Below are 16,877 nucleotides of genomic sequence, written 5' to 3' on the forward strand. Positions count from 1 at the left end.
ATGATGATCACGCCGATTATTAATTTTGTTTCCTCCATGCTTCCGCTTAAATTATCTGATTCCTTTTTTCGAGAAATTGATGCTCTCACTTCTAAATTTTTATGGAATGGCAAACGAGCTAGATTAGCATATAAATATTTACGTCGACCTTGTGATATGGGTGGATGTAACTTTCCGGACTGGGAGAAATACCAGACTGCTTTCTTGGCTTCTCAAGGTGCCTTTTGGTTTTCTCCTCCAACTCGTCATGTCCCCTCCTGGATACTCATAGAACAGGAATTAGCATCACCTTTGCCACTTGCCTCTTTTTGTACTACATCCACTTTGCATATTCTGTTTTCCCGCTCTATCATTATTGATACGATTACTGCAATTAAAAAATTAGATAGGAAAATGGCAATTCCTTTGCATAAAACAAGGTGGTCTTCTATTTGGAGAAATTGCAAAATCAAGATTACTATTTCTCCCACCCTCATGTCTTACTGGGCTGCAAAAGGAATCTCTCTTGTCCAACATTTATATAGTGATTCTAGTGACCCTTTACCTTTTTCTACCTTAGCACATAAACACTCTTTAACAAATCTTGACTTCTATAACTTTCTGAAAATCAAGGTTGCGGTTTCTAAAACTCGTCTTCACCCCTCCTCCTCCACCATTTCGCTTTTCCACATTTGGATCAAAGCTGGTCATATTGCTTCCAAAATTTATAAGTTTTTGTCTTCCACTTCGCTTCCTGATCAGACGGTGGCACAACAAAAATGGTCGCGCCATTTTGACCACAACATCACAGATCATATCTCATCCGAAGCTTGGCAATCCATTGGTAAATTGGCTCTCGTAATAAAATAGCTCCTTCCCTAATGCAATCTAAATTTTTCTCGATCAATCTTCTCCATTGGATGCCTGCGCGTCTTCATTTGCTCAACCTTAAAGACGACGACCTTTGCTGGAGTTGCGGCTTAGTGACTGGTGATTTTCCACATATGTTTTATCATTGTTCCTTGCTTAAACCTTTTTGGGACCTTATTCAGCAACATTTATCCCTTATTTTTAATATTGAACTCCAGCTTTCCTTTCCTATAGTCCTACTAGGCCCCTTGGCTGCTCCTACTCCTCTTCCTTTAGAACCGATAGAATTACAACTGTTAGATCTTCTCTTAACTGTAGCGGTTAAAATCATTCTTATGGAATGGAAATCCTTTTCGTCTGTCTCTTACCATACGTGGTGGGCGTGGGTATCCTTCCTACGCAGTGCCCACACCTCAGTAGATCTAGCACACCTGTCGCCTTCCATCTCTAAAGGGGTTTGGAAAGCCTTGGATGACTATATGGAACTCTCCTCGAAAGGGTTAGTACCTCAATTCCCTGTTGATTCGTCTGTCTAATTGTTGCTTGTTCTGTGTAGTGCATTGGGTCGCTCATGTGGGAATCCTTCTTTTTTCTCTTCTTTCAGCTTTCCTGTCCTCTCATCCCGTTCTCTCTTTCTGCTGTGTTCTCTTCATTCTTTTCTTTTTTCTTTCTTTTCTTCTACCTCCTCCCTTGTCCCCTTCCTCAATTTAGAGAGTGATACGTTTTGCTTTCGATTACTGACAGTCGATATTGGTTCATATTCCCAACTTAATTTTATTTACATCTATTGTATTTATTTCTTAAGTGATGTATATGCTTCTCCTTTTCACTTATGTCAGAATGCATCACCTCTATTGTACTTGGTTTTTATTACTTGGAACATTCTTTCTCAATAAAATCTTATTGAAATAAAAAAAAAAGCCATTTTGAATGATCATCAATGAGCTTGCTAAACATTGAATCTTTATTTTGTTAGTAAAAGTGGGATACGTGTGTTCACACCTGCCTAGGTTTGTTTGCTTTACTGTCCTACCTCAATTGACAAAAAGCCTCAATAAAGTACCTTAATTTATGTTAAAACCTAAAATCCATCTGAATATTTAGTCGAAAATCTGGAAGTACTTTCGTTTAAAAATGTATTTAATGTTCTTTTTTTCATCTAGCCTTTTGCTAACCATGACCCTCAGGCAGATACATTTTAATTACTGTAGGGTCAGCCCTACTCCTCCTACAGGCTTACAGAAAAATGCAGTCAGTGTATGTGGATTTATTCATGATCTTTGATTATAGACATTGTAGAACGTTCTGACATGTTTAGAGCCTAAGCTATTAATATATGCCATTCTGAGTGTAGGAGGATTGTAAAAAAATGTTTTATTAGGAAATGGAATTTTTTTTTAATCTTGAAAAAGACACCGATTCTAAATTGAGGGGATGCCACATAGAGAAAGTCAGCCTTGATGCTGTAGGAGGGTGGACCAGAGGAGGGGTTTAGTAATATTACTCTTCATTACTATTCATTGTTAAATAGTGTCAGCACAAAATGCGGATTATTCACACATTTCAGGGCTAAACCAGGTTTAGTGGTGGTTCAATCAATTATCAAAGGCAGGTAGGTCACTATGTAGAAGGGTTAGTAAGGCATATAGATAGGGAAAAAGAGTGTGACAGCTCTTCAATATGGTAAACAATCCATACTGTCCCTCAGCCAAGGTTGACGCAACTTAAAATTGCATTTTGCACACAAACCTAAGTGAGACAAATTTTCAGCTGCACTTTGCAGCACTGAAAGCCCCACGAACAAAATCCTTTTTCTATGAGACTTTTTATTTAATGATTTTGACTGGGGAACTCATTCTGGGGACCAATGCCCACTGGATTGGTCAGTGTTATTTACCTGGAACCGGTGCATCACAGTGGTGTAGTGCAAGATTGTGGTCTATGGAAAGAATACAATTCACAGTTATTTGGGAGTACGTTGTGTGGAGGCAGGACTGACAGTACTAAGCAACCAATCAGATGCCGTCAAACCCTCTTTCATCGTTGCTTTGATTTTGATTTCCAACAGCCAGATTAGATTACAGACATTCTGATTCCATTCAATGTGCACGATGGCTGCGCATACAACTGGAAATCTATTTAGGGACCCAGTGGCGGCTCGCCGCGGGAGTGCTGCAGGGCGGTGAGCCGGGGAAGGGGCAGGGTGGGGTGGGGTGGGGGGTAGCGGACTTCGACATACGACGGACAGGAGCAAGGTAAGTAATTTAATAAATAAAACAATTTTCCTTGCGCGCGCTGCAGCGCCGAGTTGGTGATGCAGCGCGTGCAAGGTAAATGGTTGTATGGACTTAATTACTTACCTTACTTTTGTCCGTCGTATATCGGACTCCACTAAGCCTCACCCTGCCCCTCCCCCGCCCCCGCAGCACTTCCTTGGAGAGCCGCCACTGTGGGGACCTGACATTTCAAGATGTACTTATTAAAAGTCAAGGGAACCAATATTTTACAGTTAAATTGTCCGTTAAATAGGCCACAGAGAGCCCATACCCCACTGCTCCGAAAATGAGGTTTTGGCTTTATTATTTTACACTTAACTTTTTGATTTTGCATAAAATGCAACACTTATTCTAGTTTTCGATCCCACAAATTTCAGCCAATAAATGTTCAGCCCTGTTAGTTTTTTGCAAATAAAATACCGTCGTGTTAGTACGTTTTATAGGTTGTGTTTTGTTCTGATATGCAATCATCTCAGAAGTTGATATAGAATTGTAAACAAAAGTGTGTGAACTATCTCTCTGGGATTCTTGCACTTTTTCCTACATAGCGGTATCATTTATTTTATCAAATACATTAAATCACATGTAGGTGAGAATTAGGATTAGATCCCACCAGACAATAGATTTTAGTTGCTTCTTTTATTTCAGTTATACTTGCTGCCTTATAAATCGAATATCATACCTCTGGAAAGAATGGTTTCAGTTGATAATGGTTTGATTGTTATGCAAACAAATCTTCATTTCACCACCTTCTCATACGTCAATTATGGTAGTCCCCGAGGCCTTTTAAACTCAGTGCTTTGCTACAGTAGAAGCTCAAACCAAGATGTGCATCAGATTTAATTAGGTTTTCAATATGCACGACTGCGCACAAGGAAAATAGACTGATAGACCTCAAGGAGACTCTGTGCACAAGCCAACAGAGGTCTCTGGCCTGGACTTGGCGCTGTTTCTAGTGTCCCTTATTAACTCCTTCGACGCTCATGACGAGCTCAGCTCGTCATGGTGTACACCTCCATACACTCATGACGAGCTGAGCTCGTCATGAACAATGGGAATCCAGAAAAGTCAGCATTTTGGAGGATTACCTTTAGCATTCATGTGGTTAAGAGCTGGGACCAAATCTTGGATTCTGGAAGAGACCAGCTCCTGCAATATGGAGAGGAGGGAGTTTTCTCCAGGTTAGGTTTCAGAATTTCATTATTAAAAATATAATCTGAGAGACGTATCTGTCATAAATATTGTTTACAAAAATGTCATTCCATAGGGTGTAGAATTTCTATGATGACTTTATTTATTTATTTATAAAGTTTTATAATTCCAATGGATTGATATTTTGCTAAAAATATTTAGGACACATTCATTCTGTCAGATAATATTTTGGATAAGATATGCTGCTGTCAACCTTGCCTCCCTTACCAAGGAGGCCAGATCAAGGACAAGCTCAAAAAAGTTTGCCTGGAGGAGGCCTCAAAGAACTGCGGTGCCTGGGACCTAAAAGTGCCTTGAAGCCTTGCTTGACAAGTGTGAATTAGGAGCAATTGAGAATTCAAACCTTGTGATTCTTGATAGGCACATTCCATGGCTGAGAATGTGCTGATCTTGTATGAACCCACACAAGCCCAGTACAACACTAGACCGCTAAGGAAGTGGCATCTAACCCATTTCCAGCATCGGTGGTATATTGAGGTTTTTTTTCCTCTTTACTCCCTGCCTTGAGGCCATCTCCTATTAGATGTGGCCAGTCACCATGAGTCCGGAAGCTTTTGTTCAATCCCTCTGACTTTGCAATCACAGAGCTATTCAATTTTAAAGTTTTTTTGGGGTACTGACCCTAAATTCTAGTTTTAAGGTCCAACAGGTTGAGGCTGTTCCAAGAACGCACCCACTAATTGAAAATGTTGGCTAATACTTGGCAATGCACTTACATACTGGAAATACTCTCTTAAAGAGCCAATGCCCCCATATTACGCCCCCAACATACTATTAGGAGGCCTACTAACACCTGTAAGCCTACTTCAGTCGATTGGGTTGGATTCCTGGGAAACTGCAGGAGTTACCTCACTGGGAGCAATGCTTGCAGATGCGGAACTGAAGTCGCACCAGGATTTTATTCAGACACACGCCTCATCCAACTCCCTTTTGTTGACCCATACCACATCTCCCACTATGTTCGCACACACTGGGCTCAGACGGTGACAGAACCAGAGACACGCTCCTTTGTCCAGGCGGTATACAAAATGGCCAATGCCAGACATATGGCATAAAGGCTTAAGTACGCACCTATACACTTCATTAGCACCCCTACGAGCCCGCTGAGAGGAGAACCTGGGTCATGCCCTACATGAGAAAGAATGGCGCTTCCTCATCGAATACCAGAGTATGATACCCCGTAATTCCCAGTTTAAATTTATTTAATTCTCACTACTGCACAGGGCCTAAATTATGCCTCTAAAACTAAAGAAAATACTTCCCAGAGCTTCTTCGAGCTGGCCCAGAAGAGCCCGCAGACTTGTTACTCAGGCTTTGGGCGTGCCCTTCGAAATGTCTTACTAAGCTGATTTTCAAAGTGCTCTAGTGTCGCTTGCAAGGGTTCCTCACTAGAATACAGAGGAACACTGGTCTTTTGGGCCTGCACACATGCCCCAAAAACTCTAAAACCATGTTGCACTTTGTAGACCTAGCGCTCCTCCTTGCCAAACGACAGATTACCAGTCGCTGGAAATCCTGCCGGGGCCCCCCTTTATATCTATATCCAGCGGGTGGTATGAGGTCATAAATTGGGGTAGGGCCGAAGGATATTCATTACGAAGGGAGTCGTGGCCTCCAGAAACAGCCCATACCTTTATTTTGGGATGACTTACTAGAAACGTTTAAGTCCCAAATAGACGATATTTAAAGAGTTATTAAGGAAATGAAGGTTCACCTCCCATGTATTGCTACTGTCGCCTGACCTGCACATAGATATTACTATATATTGAAATAGGTTCTTCATATTCATGTTTGTGTTGCGCCTCATGTCGATCTCGCGCCTCATGTCGATCTCGCCTATCGAGTCTTACTCCCATCTCTTCCCATAGCTCCTTACCAATATTACCCTTCAAAGTTATGCACAGCAGATGGCTAGTTGGGGTTAGGGGGTAGGGTATTAATACTGTATTTAATTATTTTCTTATTCAAAGATGTGGTTAAAAAGCCTATGCACACCTCCTGTATCGTTTGTGAATATTAATTATGTCCTTCATTATACAGACTGTTTTCCGTGAAAATGTACTGCAAACGACCCCGAATACCTACAATGTACAATATGGCTCTAGATAAACTATATGCCTCATATTTCTTTTGTTAAAAAAAACTCAGTTTGTTAAAAAAAATACCATAACAGAGCATAAAAGAACATAAAAGTTAACAATTGTTCATTATATTAAAAAATAAACAAATAAATAGTGTGATCAAATCTAAAAAAGAATATATCCATAAAAAGATAAGGGCGTGTAATGTTACCGGTTGATTTACACTATTTGCCACATTTATATGGTTAATTTTTATTATACACCTCTAGGTTGTATAAGGATATCTCTTGCCATTTTATGGGACTAAATCCCAGGCATTCATCTGGGTTTGAGATTCACAATAGACCTTGTTGTGTTCTTTTACACGGTATAAGGCAGTTTTGAGCTAGTTCATCAGCAAGAAAACAGTTCAAAAACAAGCTTTGGCAAAGCCAAAAGTTATCACCTTTGGGACCTATTGGATTAACGAATGGTGGTAGCCTTGAGGCACAGCATTCCTGATACTGTGCAACATGGCTAATGAACAGTAAAAAATAAAAAGCTTATGCAGCTGGCTGCATGATGTTGTAGGCACGTGCACCAAGAGAGGAGGGAGACACAACCCTTTGCCAACCTCTTATTCAAAGACACTGGCGTAACGAATATCGAGGGGGGGGGGGCTGCAAGGTACATAAAGGGCCCCCCTCTGGACTAAATCAGGAGTTCTTCGACCAGAGTTCTGTGCTGAGGGTCCACTGGAGCTTGGGCCCACCCCCACAGGGGGGGCTGCGGGGGCCTGTGTTACGCCACTGGGAGTAGGATGGTAGATGGCAGGCCGGAAGGCAGGACACAGTACTGATGACAGAAGGATACAGGTGGGTGTTACTAAATCTGTGGAAATAGGATCAGACACAGGCTCTTGCCTGTAGTATGTAGGAGAACCAAAAAAAGGTGTAAGTGGCACATGAGGACGAGTGGCAAACAGTATAAAAGAATGTCAAAGGCAGCACAACTATAACAAAATAAAAATAAAGAAATAACTAACAACAAAACGAACAAAGGCAAAGCCAAATCGTCTGGCTTTATTGTGCTAACACAAGCACATATAATTTGTAAACATCAGCCTTTTCATGTGTTACCGGCTGACAGGACCACTGCTGCTGCGCTTTTGTTACAAGGGGCCGATTTTGCAGCACTGCAAACCGGTCCCCACTAACAAAACCGGCCCCCACCGGTATAAAACCGCCCCCACGCCTCCGGCCCGCCGGGGAAATGCCTGGTGCCTGCTATGGCCAGTCTGGCCCTGCACTTGACCTTATTTAATATAACTGGTGCTCATTTAAAGCGTTGGGCCTTTGGGTAGAGTTGGCACTATATTTAAAAACTGCAGAAAAATGCACCAAGAGGGAACAAAGCCTTAACATAAGGAAAGACAAATGGTGCTGATATGTACAGAGTAAAATTAGAGAGCCTAGATAAATTGGGGTTTCCACGCTTAAATTTTGTGTTCTTAGCAAACTATTTTATTTCACCAAAACTCTTTTTTTTTTCAGTATCACGTATGAAAATACTTTCAAACATGTATGTGAGTTTAGACTACCAATATTACACAGCTATCACTTTCAAAAAACACTTCAGTACCACATGTTAAATAAATACTCCTTTTCGAATTTTAAAGATACTTTATCATATTTTACATGGTTTGTAATATAATTTTTATAGCAAACATTTGACTAGGCTCGCCTTGTTAATAGGTTGGCTCACCCACCTCTACCTGTATTCAGTTGAATCTGCCGAAAACATATTAGGAGAAGTACAGTCATAAAAAATATATATATATCATGCGTTTAATTCTTTAAGCTTTTTATTATTACACTGCGGTAAAAAAAAAAAGCTGGAAATGTAGGGAGGTTTAGTGTCCAACTGGTACTTTTATGTGTTAGTGGTACTTTGCTGCCACCTTCTGTCTAAACTACAGATGAAAACAGACAATTGTTGAGTATGTGGAATTCTATTGCTAGTGATGTATTTAGATAAAAGCAAATGTGAAACTTTCAGTCCAGTTCCATTTATTGATATTTGGGTATCCAAATGAAACAAGGTCTGGCTTTGAAGGAATGTTGTATGGTAATATTAAGCATTACAAGTTGATAGCAGGGGAATGGATATTTATTTGTGTGGAAACAAAGAACTGTAGAATAATATTGGTTAATTTGAAAAGGTCAGGTGAAAGTTGAACTTCCAAGCCAGACCTAAGCATGCATGTAGGTTAAGGACTACCCAACTCCCATCTGTGCAGCTGCCAGAGAAAAACACCATACATTTTCCAGTTATCTAAGACGCTTTAATAGCTTTACAGTGATATGCGCAAGCCCCTAAAAATTCAAGCTCGGGCAGCTGGATAAAAAAACAAAATGATCTGGCCAAACGAAGCTTGTGATCCTGGCTCCCAACATGTGGGTGGAGCAAAAATCCCCTCTATTATTCCTCATATAATTGTCTGGCGACATCAGCGTTGTTAGACCAGGCCATAATAGGGGACATAGGATTGATGCAGTGAAGTAAACGTTCAGTATTATGATGGCAGAGACAATGCACCACTGCACATTAACGTCCATACCACCTTATCCTGGTGAGGTAGTTTCAATGTCAAAAAGCCATGTATTTTTTTTCCAGCAGTAATAAGCAAAGCTGGATAGACTTATTTAAAATATGTGTATTTATTTGTCTCTTAGGTAGAAAAAAAGGTACTCAAACACTCATAACGGTGTAGTGGGATTGATTATAAAAAATAACCCTTATTTCACCTCGAATTGCAGATGAACACATATTTTTAGAAAATTAACAGACCAAAAAAAGACTGCATTAACAACACCACAATCACATTAAACCTAAAAGATCAGTTAGTTTAGCCATCTATGTATAATGATGCACAACTGTTTGGGCCCAGGGCGGCTTTAGGGCAGTGCAACCGGTGTGGCCGTACTGGGCACTGACCTGAAGGGGGCACGTACCTCAAGGGTTGGCACTGTGTTTAGCAAGAACTTTCAATTTAAAAGCACCTGCTAAAGACTTCCTTGTGTGTCCAGCTTGTAGGCAGCAATAAAAATGTCAAGATAACTCCTGTAATTAATGTTCCTGCTAGAGAGAGTGTTAGGGATCAGAGTTTTGTTCAGTGGCAGGTTTGACTCGCCATAAAGTAGTGCAGGGGGTTAATGTTCCTGCCGCAAAGAACAGATCTATATTTTATGCGGTTAGCCAAGTGCAGTAGTAAAAACAGCGTTAACTAGCAGTTTAAAACAAATGAAATGCATGTGAAAGAGGGGCTACGGAGAGATGAGAGGCACTTTTGCCGGGTGGTAGTGAGGGAATCAAAGATTGTCGCACAGTGCGCCACCAGCTCTAAAGCCGCCACTGTTCAGACCCATGCAGGCAACAACATCCTATCTCATGTCAAGAGAAAAGACAGGGCGAGGCATTGCTAACTTGAAAAACTGATCACAGAGAAAAAAAGAGTTCACTCACTGAGATTGGTGAACTTGTGATAAGCAGTATTGTTTTGACATCAAAGAAGTGGAAGCCGGCACTCTGCAGCTTTTAAGCAGCTGGGGCTAAACTAAACTTATAACTTTGGCTGTAGGCATGTTAAATAATCAAATGTAGTGTTGCGCATATGCCATACACAAAGTAAACACCCCCACAGTGTTATAGTTATTGGTTAATCTATGACGTATTTAAGTTCTTAAATGTCACATGAGCCGTACACTTGGCATAACAAGCATTTGCAATGCAATTGGTCTCGTCTTTGGGACCTTATATATATTTAGCTATGCAGCACATTAGCCTGGGTGCTGAAACATCTATTGTTCTTTAACATGGAGAGAAAGTAATAACCAAACTGCCTGACACTCCAGGTATGGGAAAACATGGAGAGAAATATTGCCTTTCAACAGGAAATGGTACAGTCCAAAGCTCTGTTTTTAATATAAAAACAGGGCCCTTGGTGGTCATATCACTGAAAATACAGGATTTGAAAAATATATATTGATCTCTGCTGGTCGTTTTCTAGCAAGAAAGTTAAATAGAGACAGTTGCCAGAAAAAAAAATCCCTCAGCAGAAAGCAATTCTGGTATTTTACGGACCTCTACTAGCCCTTTTCTATTAAGACAGTTAAATAGAGGCAGTTGAACAGAAAAATAAGTCCCTAAGCAGAAGCAGACAAGTCCTAGGGCTGATCTCCAGAGCCCACAAAGTTCATACACATATAAGTAAATACCAATATAGAAGTATATACTTAAGTATATACAAGAGGCCTCAAATGCTCAACCTAAAAAGACCAAACCTGCATCGTGTCTCTGTGTGATTTTCTTCTGTACTGTAACAATAACGAATACAGCAGTGGAACACACACATTTTATAATATACACCCAGTGATATATTCACAGTTATGGACTTGCAGCAGCTCCACCGGTTAAGGAGTGCTAACCCCCAAGAGGCATTACATCACATTAAGAATGGTGTTATTCGGCATATGTTAACAATTGACTTGCAATGCCCATTAAATTTTTTGACCCTTTGTATCTTATTTTTTACCATGTGTACTTAGCCTTACCTACCACCCATAACATTTTCACGCCACAGCACTAAATAAGCTAGCACAACAGCAAAGTGTATAGACCGGCAACAACAATGTTCACACTGCAAAACTAAATAAACTAGACAACAGAAAAATGTTGAGACCAGCAACAAACATGCTCACACCACAACACTAAAACTAGGTTAACTGCTAAATGTAAAGACCAGCAACAAACATACTCACACCACAACCCTAATACTAGGACAACAGTAAAATGTAAAGACCAGCAACAAACATGCTTATACCACAACACCAAAACTAGCACAACAGCAAAATGTAAAGACCAGCAACAAACATGCTCACACCACCACACCAAAACTAGGACAACAGCAAAATGTAAGGAACAGCAACAAACATTCACACCATAACACTAGAACTACGACAACAGCAAAATGTAAAGACCAGCAACAAACATGCTCATACCACAACACTAAAACTAGATTAACAGCAAAATGTAAAGACCGGAAACGAACATGCTAAAACCACAACACTAAAACTAGGACAAAAGCAACATTTAAAGAACAGCAACAAACATACTCACACCACAACACTAAATAAACTAGGATAACAGCAAAATGTAGGTTACTACATGAAAACACAAACTAAATAAACTAGGATAACAGCAAAATGTAGGTTACTACATGAAAAAACAAACTGTAAAATTAACATTTTTGCGACCCTCAAGCTACTTAGCTACTAATAACATCCAATCCCACAACACATGTGACTTCTTTATAAAACACAACCATGAAAGTTCTTCTCTCCACTCATCGAACATTTATAATTAAGCAATTTCTATCTTTCTGCTTTGCAAAAAAAAAAAGGGAAAAATAGTGCTCCCGCTTACCATGAAATGCACCGTTATCTGATAGGAAGTGTCTGCAATACTGCACATGGCATCTCTTATCCAGGGTCCAGTAACTCATTGTGAGAGGTGTGTGTGTTCACCATCCAAAAACGAATCCTGTAAAGAGGTGACAAATGCATATTAGATTAGAGCAATGCTGAAATCTCACTGTACCAAACATTCCTACAGTAGTCAGGGGTGGTTCCTCCATTAGGGTAGAGGAGCATTGCCCTACTGCTTTCAAGCAGTGCGAGAAGCAGAAACATAAAATGGTTTTTTAAATATCATTTTATGTTTCTGCTTCTCACAATGCAATAAAGCAGAAGGTAGGGTATGCCTGTTTGCGAGCGGTTGGGAGTATATGCCTGGTAGGGGGCGGGTGGGCGAGTGGGTGGGTTGGAGAGGAGTGACTTGCACCACTCTGAGTACCCTGACTGACTGGTCGGCCCTCTGGGGCCGACCAAACCAGTCATGCACACTCTACATTTTCTCTATGTAGGCTGCATGCAGCCCACACAGAGAAAATGGCTTCCCTACAGGCGCCCAGCTGGGCACTGTCCGCACCAATCACAACGCTGCCGTTGCAGCACTGTGATTGGCTTAGGGGAGGGAAGGGAGGCTGCCTTCTTCCTGTTTCCAGCAGCGAGACCTGGCCAAGAGCAGAGGCGGCGCGGGACCCGGTAAATATTATTTTATTAAATTCGTCCCCCGGTCTCCCCCCCTGTGTGAACAACTGCGTGACCCCCCACCCGCGAGTCATGCGAGCCGCGACTGACAGTAGTGAAGAAAAGTAAACAACTTAACTGATAGACAATGCCCATAATTTGCCCTAGAACACTTATGCGGCTTTAAGTAGTGTGAAAGGTGATACTATTGTGCAATGCAATTGTACTAAAGTTACCGCCCTCAGAAGGATTCGGACTAGCAAGTCACAGAAAAAGTCAGCAGCGAAGGTTCAACTCACTGAGACACCTTACCATCTTACAATGTTTGAAATGCCCATGGGGGGGGGGGGTATAAAATACATGGCTTACCACTTTAAAACATCTCTGCTCACCTTGCAGCGCAGTCACCAAACGTACAAAGGGGTGCACCAACGCTCTACAAGAAGTCAGAAACTGACTACAGAACCCATTTGTAAATATCATACTGACAAATTGTCAGTAAACACAGTCTAACGATTGGAAGCATCGTGATAATCTACCACAAAAGTATATTTCGGGAATAAATGTTTCTGCAGGAGTTTCACAAGGTTTGGTATTGGGGAAAATTACGGCAATGCCTCCAATGCCACTACCACTCTCCAATGATGCCCCCTCATCTCCCCACAGCTCCTCTGCCACATGTATGTCATTTCATTTATACCTCCACTCATTCCAATGTAGGGAGTCAGAGCGCTTTACATCACATACTTATTATACTGAATCGTACGTGTGTAAATGAGTGTAAAGGAAATGTTAAATGAGGATTACAAGTTTTAGGAATCACATGCCAGCCATACTCAAAGGCATTATATTTTAAGAGTGCTTAGTCTGGATAAGCATAAACTCAAGATTTAAAACATTACACAGTGAGTGGGGTTGCTTTTACTGATAAGAATGTATTTCTACCCAAAGGACCCCTCTTTAACAACCTATTGATAATGAAAGACTTGGAAAAACAATTGCAGTTTGCATGCAGCTCTTTGATGATAGTGCATAGCTCACTGTTCTGTATTAGGATGGTGACTTATGCTCTGCAAATAACAAAAGGATCTCTGTGATAAAAGTAGTTAACGGCTGGGCTATCTACATAAAACAATTCTTTGATCTGCATGGTATACATGCTTTGCAGCAGGCACAATGACCCTCTGCGCTACTTTATGATGAGTCAAAACTGCGACAAGCCAACGCCCGGTCACTCTCCACCAGCAACATCAATCACCAGGGTTATCTTGATATTTTGATTATTGCCTGAAAATTGGTGGGTGCACAAGGAACCCTGCAGGGGGTGCTTCTAACTCCATCACACATTTCATAATACAGCGGCCTCCCCCTCCCGAAGCTTGGCGCCCTGTGCGGTGGCACTGTTCGCACAATATTAAATCTGGGTCTGCTGGGACAAGGGGCAACCCTAGCGACACCAGACCTCTTGCCTCCCTTCAGCCTGAAGCCTTGAAAGTCAGTCTGCTCCTGGCAACCCCACAAGAGGTTGCAACTACCACAAAGAAAAAAGAAATGGCTCTGAAGCAAGCGGGGTCTGACTGGGCACACTTTAAACCCACTTGTTTTGCACTGTTTGTGTTTTTTTAAGTATCAAATCACTGCAGGCAAGATTATTTGATGGGCCTGGCCTCCACCAGCAGTAAAAGAGTGATCCCAACCTTTGCAGCACACTAGGAAAATAGCAGGTGGGGCCAATCGAGGTATGATGAAAGGACTGAAGGGGAATGCATAGATTTGCCACTGGGGAATGGCTGAATTCATATCATGTAATGACCAGCTTCACACCAGCAACAAAATGACCCCTACTGCATAGGGTGACTTCCAATACAACCATCAGGCACCTTGGTTATCATTAGTGGTTAAATTGCGCCACAAGGATGTACTGGGCATCTCTCCTCATCATTTGTTTACCCTACCTTTATTACATCACCTCAGTAATGCAACCCTGGTTAAGGAACTAGAGAAAGGGATGCCACTAAACTTGTTGTTGAGGAAAGAAAATGGTAATGCAAAGGCGCATAAGGTGAACAAGCATCAGTCATATTATGAATGAAAATTGCGATTCTCCTATTAACATGACCAGAGAATCTGGATTTCATTAAAGACACGGAGGTTAACATTATGCATATAACTTTTAATGCAACTCCAAACAGCCGCATATGTCATAAAGCAAAAGTTCCAATGGAACAGTGACAACAAAACAATTCTAGAAAGCACCAGGCAATCAGCCTCTTTTAAATAAGGAGAGAAGAAGAAAGGAAATGTCCCAATGAGAAACTCAATGAAGATGCTTCAAATAAACGATGAGACTTCATATAAACGATGAGACTTCATAAACGATGAGACTTCATATAAACGATAAGTGAAAGTTCCAAGATCCGAAGGAAAGGGAACAGGAACAAAGGTTCAAGAGAGGTTATCTGAAAAGAAAAGAAGTGTAAATAACTCTTGGAATATAAATAAAGATAAATCCTGAAAAGGAATTTAAAGAGTTAAAAATAAAACATTCTATTAAATGTAATCTGAACATTGTAAAAGCAAGATTAACAATGCTAAACAGAGAGAAAAATATTATTAACCATCAACCACCCAGGGAAGGGTGGGAGGGATAATGTTAGCCTCCGTGTCTTTAATGAAATCCAGATTCTCTGGTCATGTTAATAGGAGAATCGCAATTTCATTACAAGACCGGAGGCTACCATTATGCATGTTGGTAGCTTTGTAAAACAACATCAGACATATGAGATATAGGTTTGCAATAGTGATGAGCAAAGGTTCTAGAATTTGACCAATCAGCAGCTTTAAGAATATCATCTAACTTACCTCCTGACCAAAAGGACTTACTGGCCATAGCACCTCTGATAGAATGTGGTTTAAAGATGTTTAGATCAACACCAGCAAAATTCATAACAATTTTGACCCATCTTGCAATAGAGGAGGAGGAGATACCTTTATGAGGTTTAACAAAGGATATAAGCTATTGATTAACGCCAGAAGGGCGAAGAGCATGCATACTTAAATCATATTGTTTCATACAATCCACAATACAAAGTTTTTTACAAACATCAAAGTGAGGATAGAAAATAAAATCAGACATAGTTTTAGTTCTTCTGTGGATTTCCAAATTTAACTCCAAACATATCATAGGATCTATAGGAAATATCTAGAGCTTTAACATCAGAAACTCTACGACATGAGATTAGACAAAGAAGAGTAGCTAGCTTGATAGAAAGGTTCTTTCTGCTCAAAAGTGAGTTATCTGGCCAACTACAGAAGAGGTCAAGAATTAATTTAACATCCCAGAGAGATTGATATCTAGGTTTTGGAGGTCTTCTAAGTCTTATGCTTTTAAGGATTCTACAGATAATAGGATTTTTACCTACCGTTTTATTGTTGATTAAGGAATGACCAGCAGAAATAGCTGATCTATAGCAATTGATAGATCTGTAACTCAGACCTCTATCAAATTGTTCTCCAAGAAAATTGATTATATCAACGACAGGTGCTTCCACGGGATCCAAGTCCCTTTCCAAGCACCAACGTAACCAGACTTTCCAAATGTTGTTATACCGGTAGTGTGTTCCCGGGGCCCAAGATTCTCCGAGGAGAGTTGAAGCTGTTGACGAAAGTCTAGAGAGATCATTGGATCTCCTGACACTCTCCAGGCAAGAAGGTTCAACTTCCCTGTTTGAACAAGAGGGTGAATTAGGCCGTCTATGTCTGTGAGAAGGTTGTTGAGAGAAGGAATTAGGAAAGGAAGGTCGTAAGCCATCTCCAGAGTAGTTGGAAACCAGGCTTGGGAAGGCCAAAAGGGGGTTATCAGGACAATTGAGGCATGTTGAAGTCTCAGTTTCTGGAGGACCCTCTGGACCCTCTGGATCATAGCAAAGGGAGGGAAGGCATAAGCGTTGAGTCCCGCCCATGATTGAAGAAATGCGTTTACTGCTAGAGCGCCGGGATCGGGCATCCAGCTGTAATAAGCATCTAGTTGAAAAGTCAGTCTGCTCGCAAAGAGATCTATTTGGAAGGGACCCCAGAAATAGTTCAGGGATCTGAATATTAAGGTGTTGAGTTTCCAATCTGAACGATCCAAGAGGAATCTGGAATTCCAATCTGCAGAAAGGTTGGAATCTCCTGGGAGGTATTCTGCTCTTAAAGATATTTTGTGTTCTAGACAAAATATCCAAAGTTTTTTGGCTAAATTTGACAAGTCCTCTGACTTCGTTCCACCTAGGCGATTTATGTAAGCAACTGCAGAAAAGTCCATTTTTAGAATTACTGATCTGCCTTGA

The 16,877-nt window shown here is 40.9% G+C and overlaps 1 protein-coding gene across 1 annotated transcript in view; it reads right to left on the bottom strand.

Moving 5' to 3' along the window:
• Positions 1–16,877, bottom strand: part of PLCH1 (phospholipase C eta 1) — an 897,070-nt gene that overhangs the window by 765,208 nt on the left and 114,985 nt on the right. Inside the window, exon 2 of the mRNA XM_086944121.1 lies at positions 11,882–11,998. Coding sequence (XP_086800247.1) covers positions 11,882–11,960 — 79 coding nt within the window. The 5' untranslated portion in view covers positions 11,961–11,998. The remainder of the gene's footprint in view (positions 1–11,881; positions 11,999–16,877) is intronic.

The sequence above is a fragment of the Lissotriton vulgaris genome, chromosome 11 (genome assembly GCF_964263255.1).
Source record: "Lissotriton vulgaris chromosome 11, aLisVul1.2, whole genome shotgun sequence".
Taxonomy (NCBI): Eukaryota; Metazoa; Chordata; class Amphibia; order Caudata; family Salamandridae; genus Lissotriton; species Lissotriton vulgaris.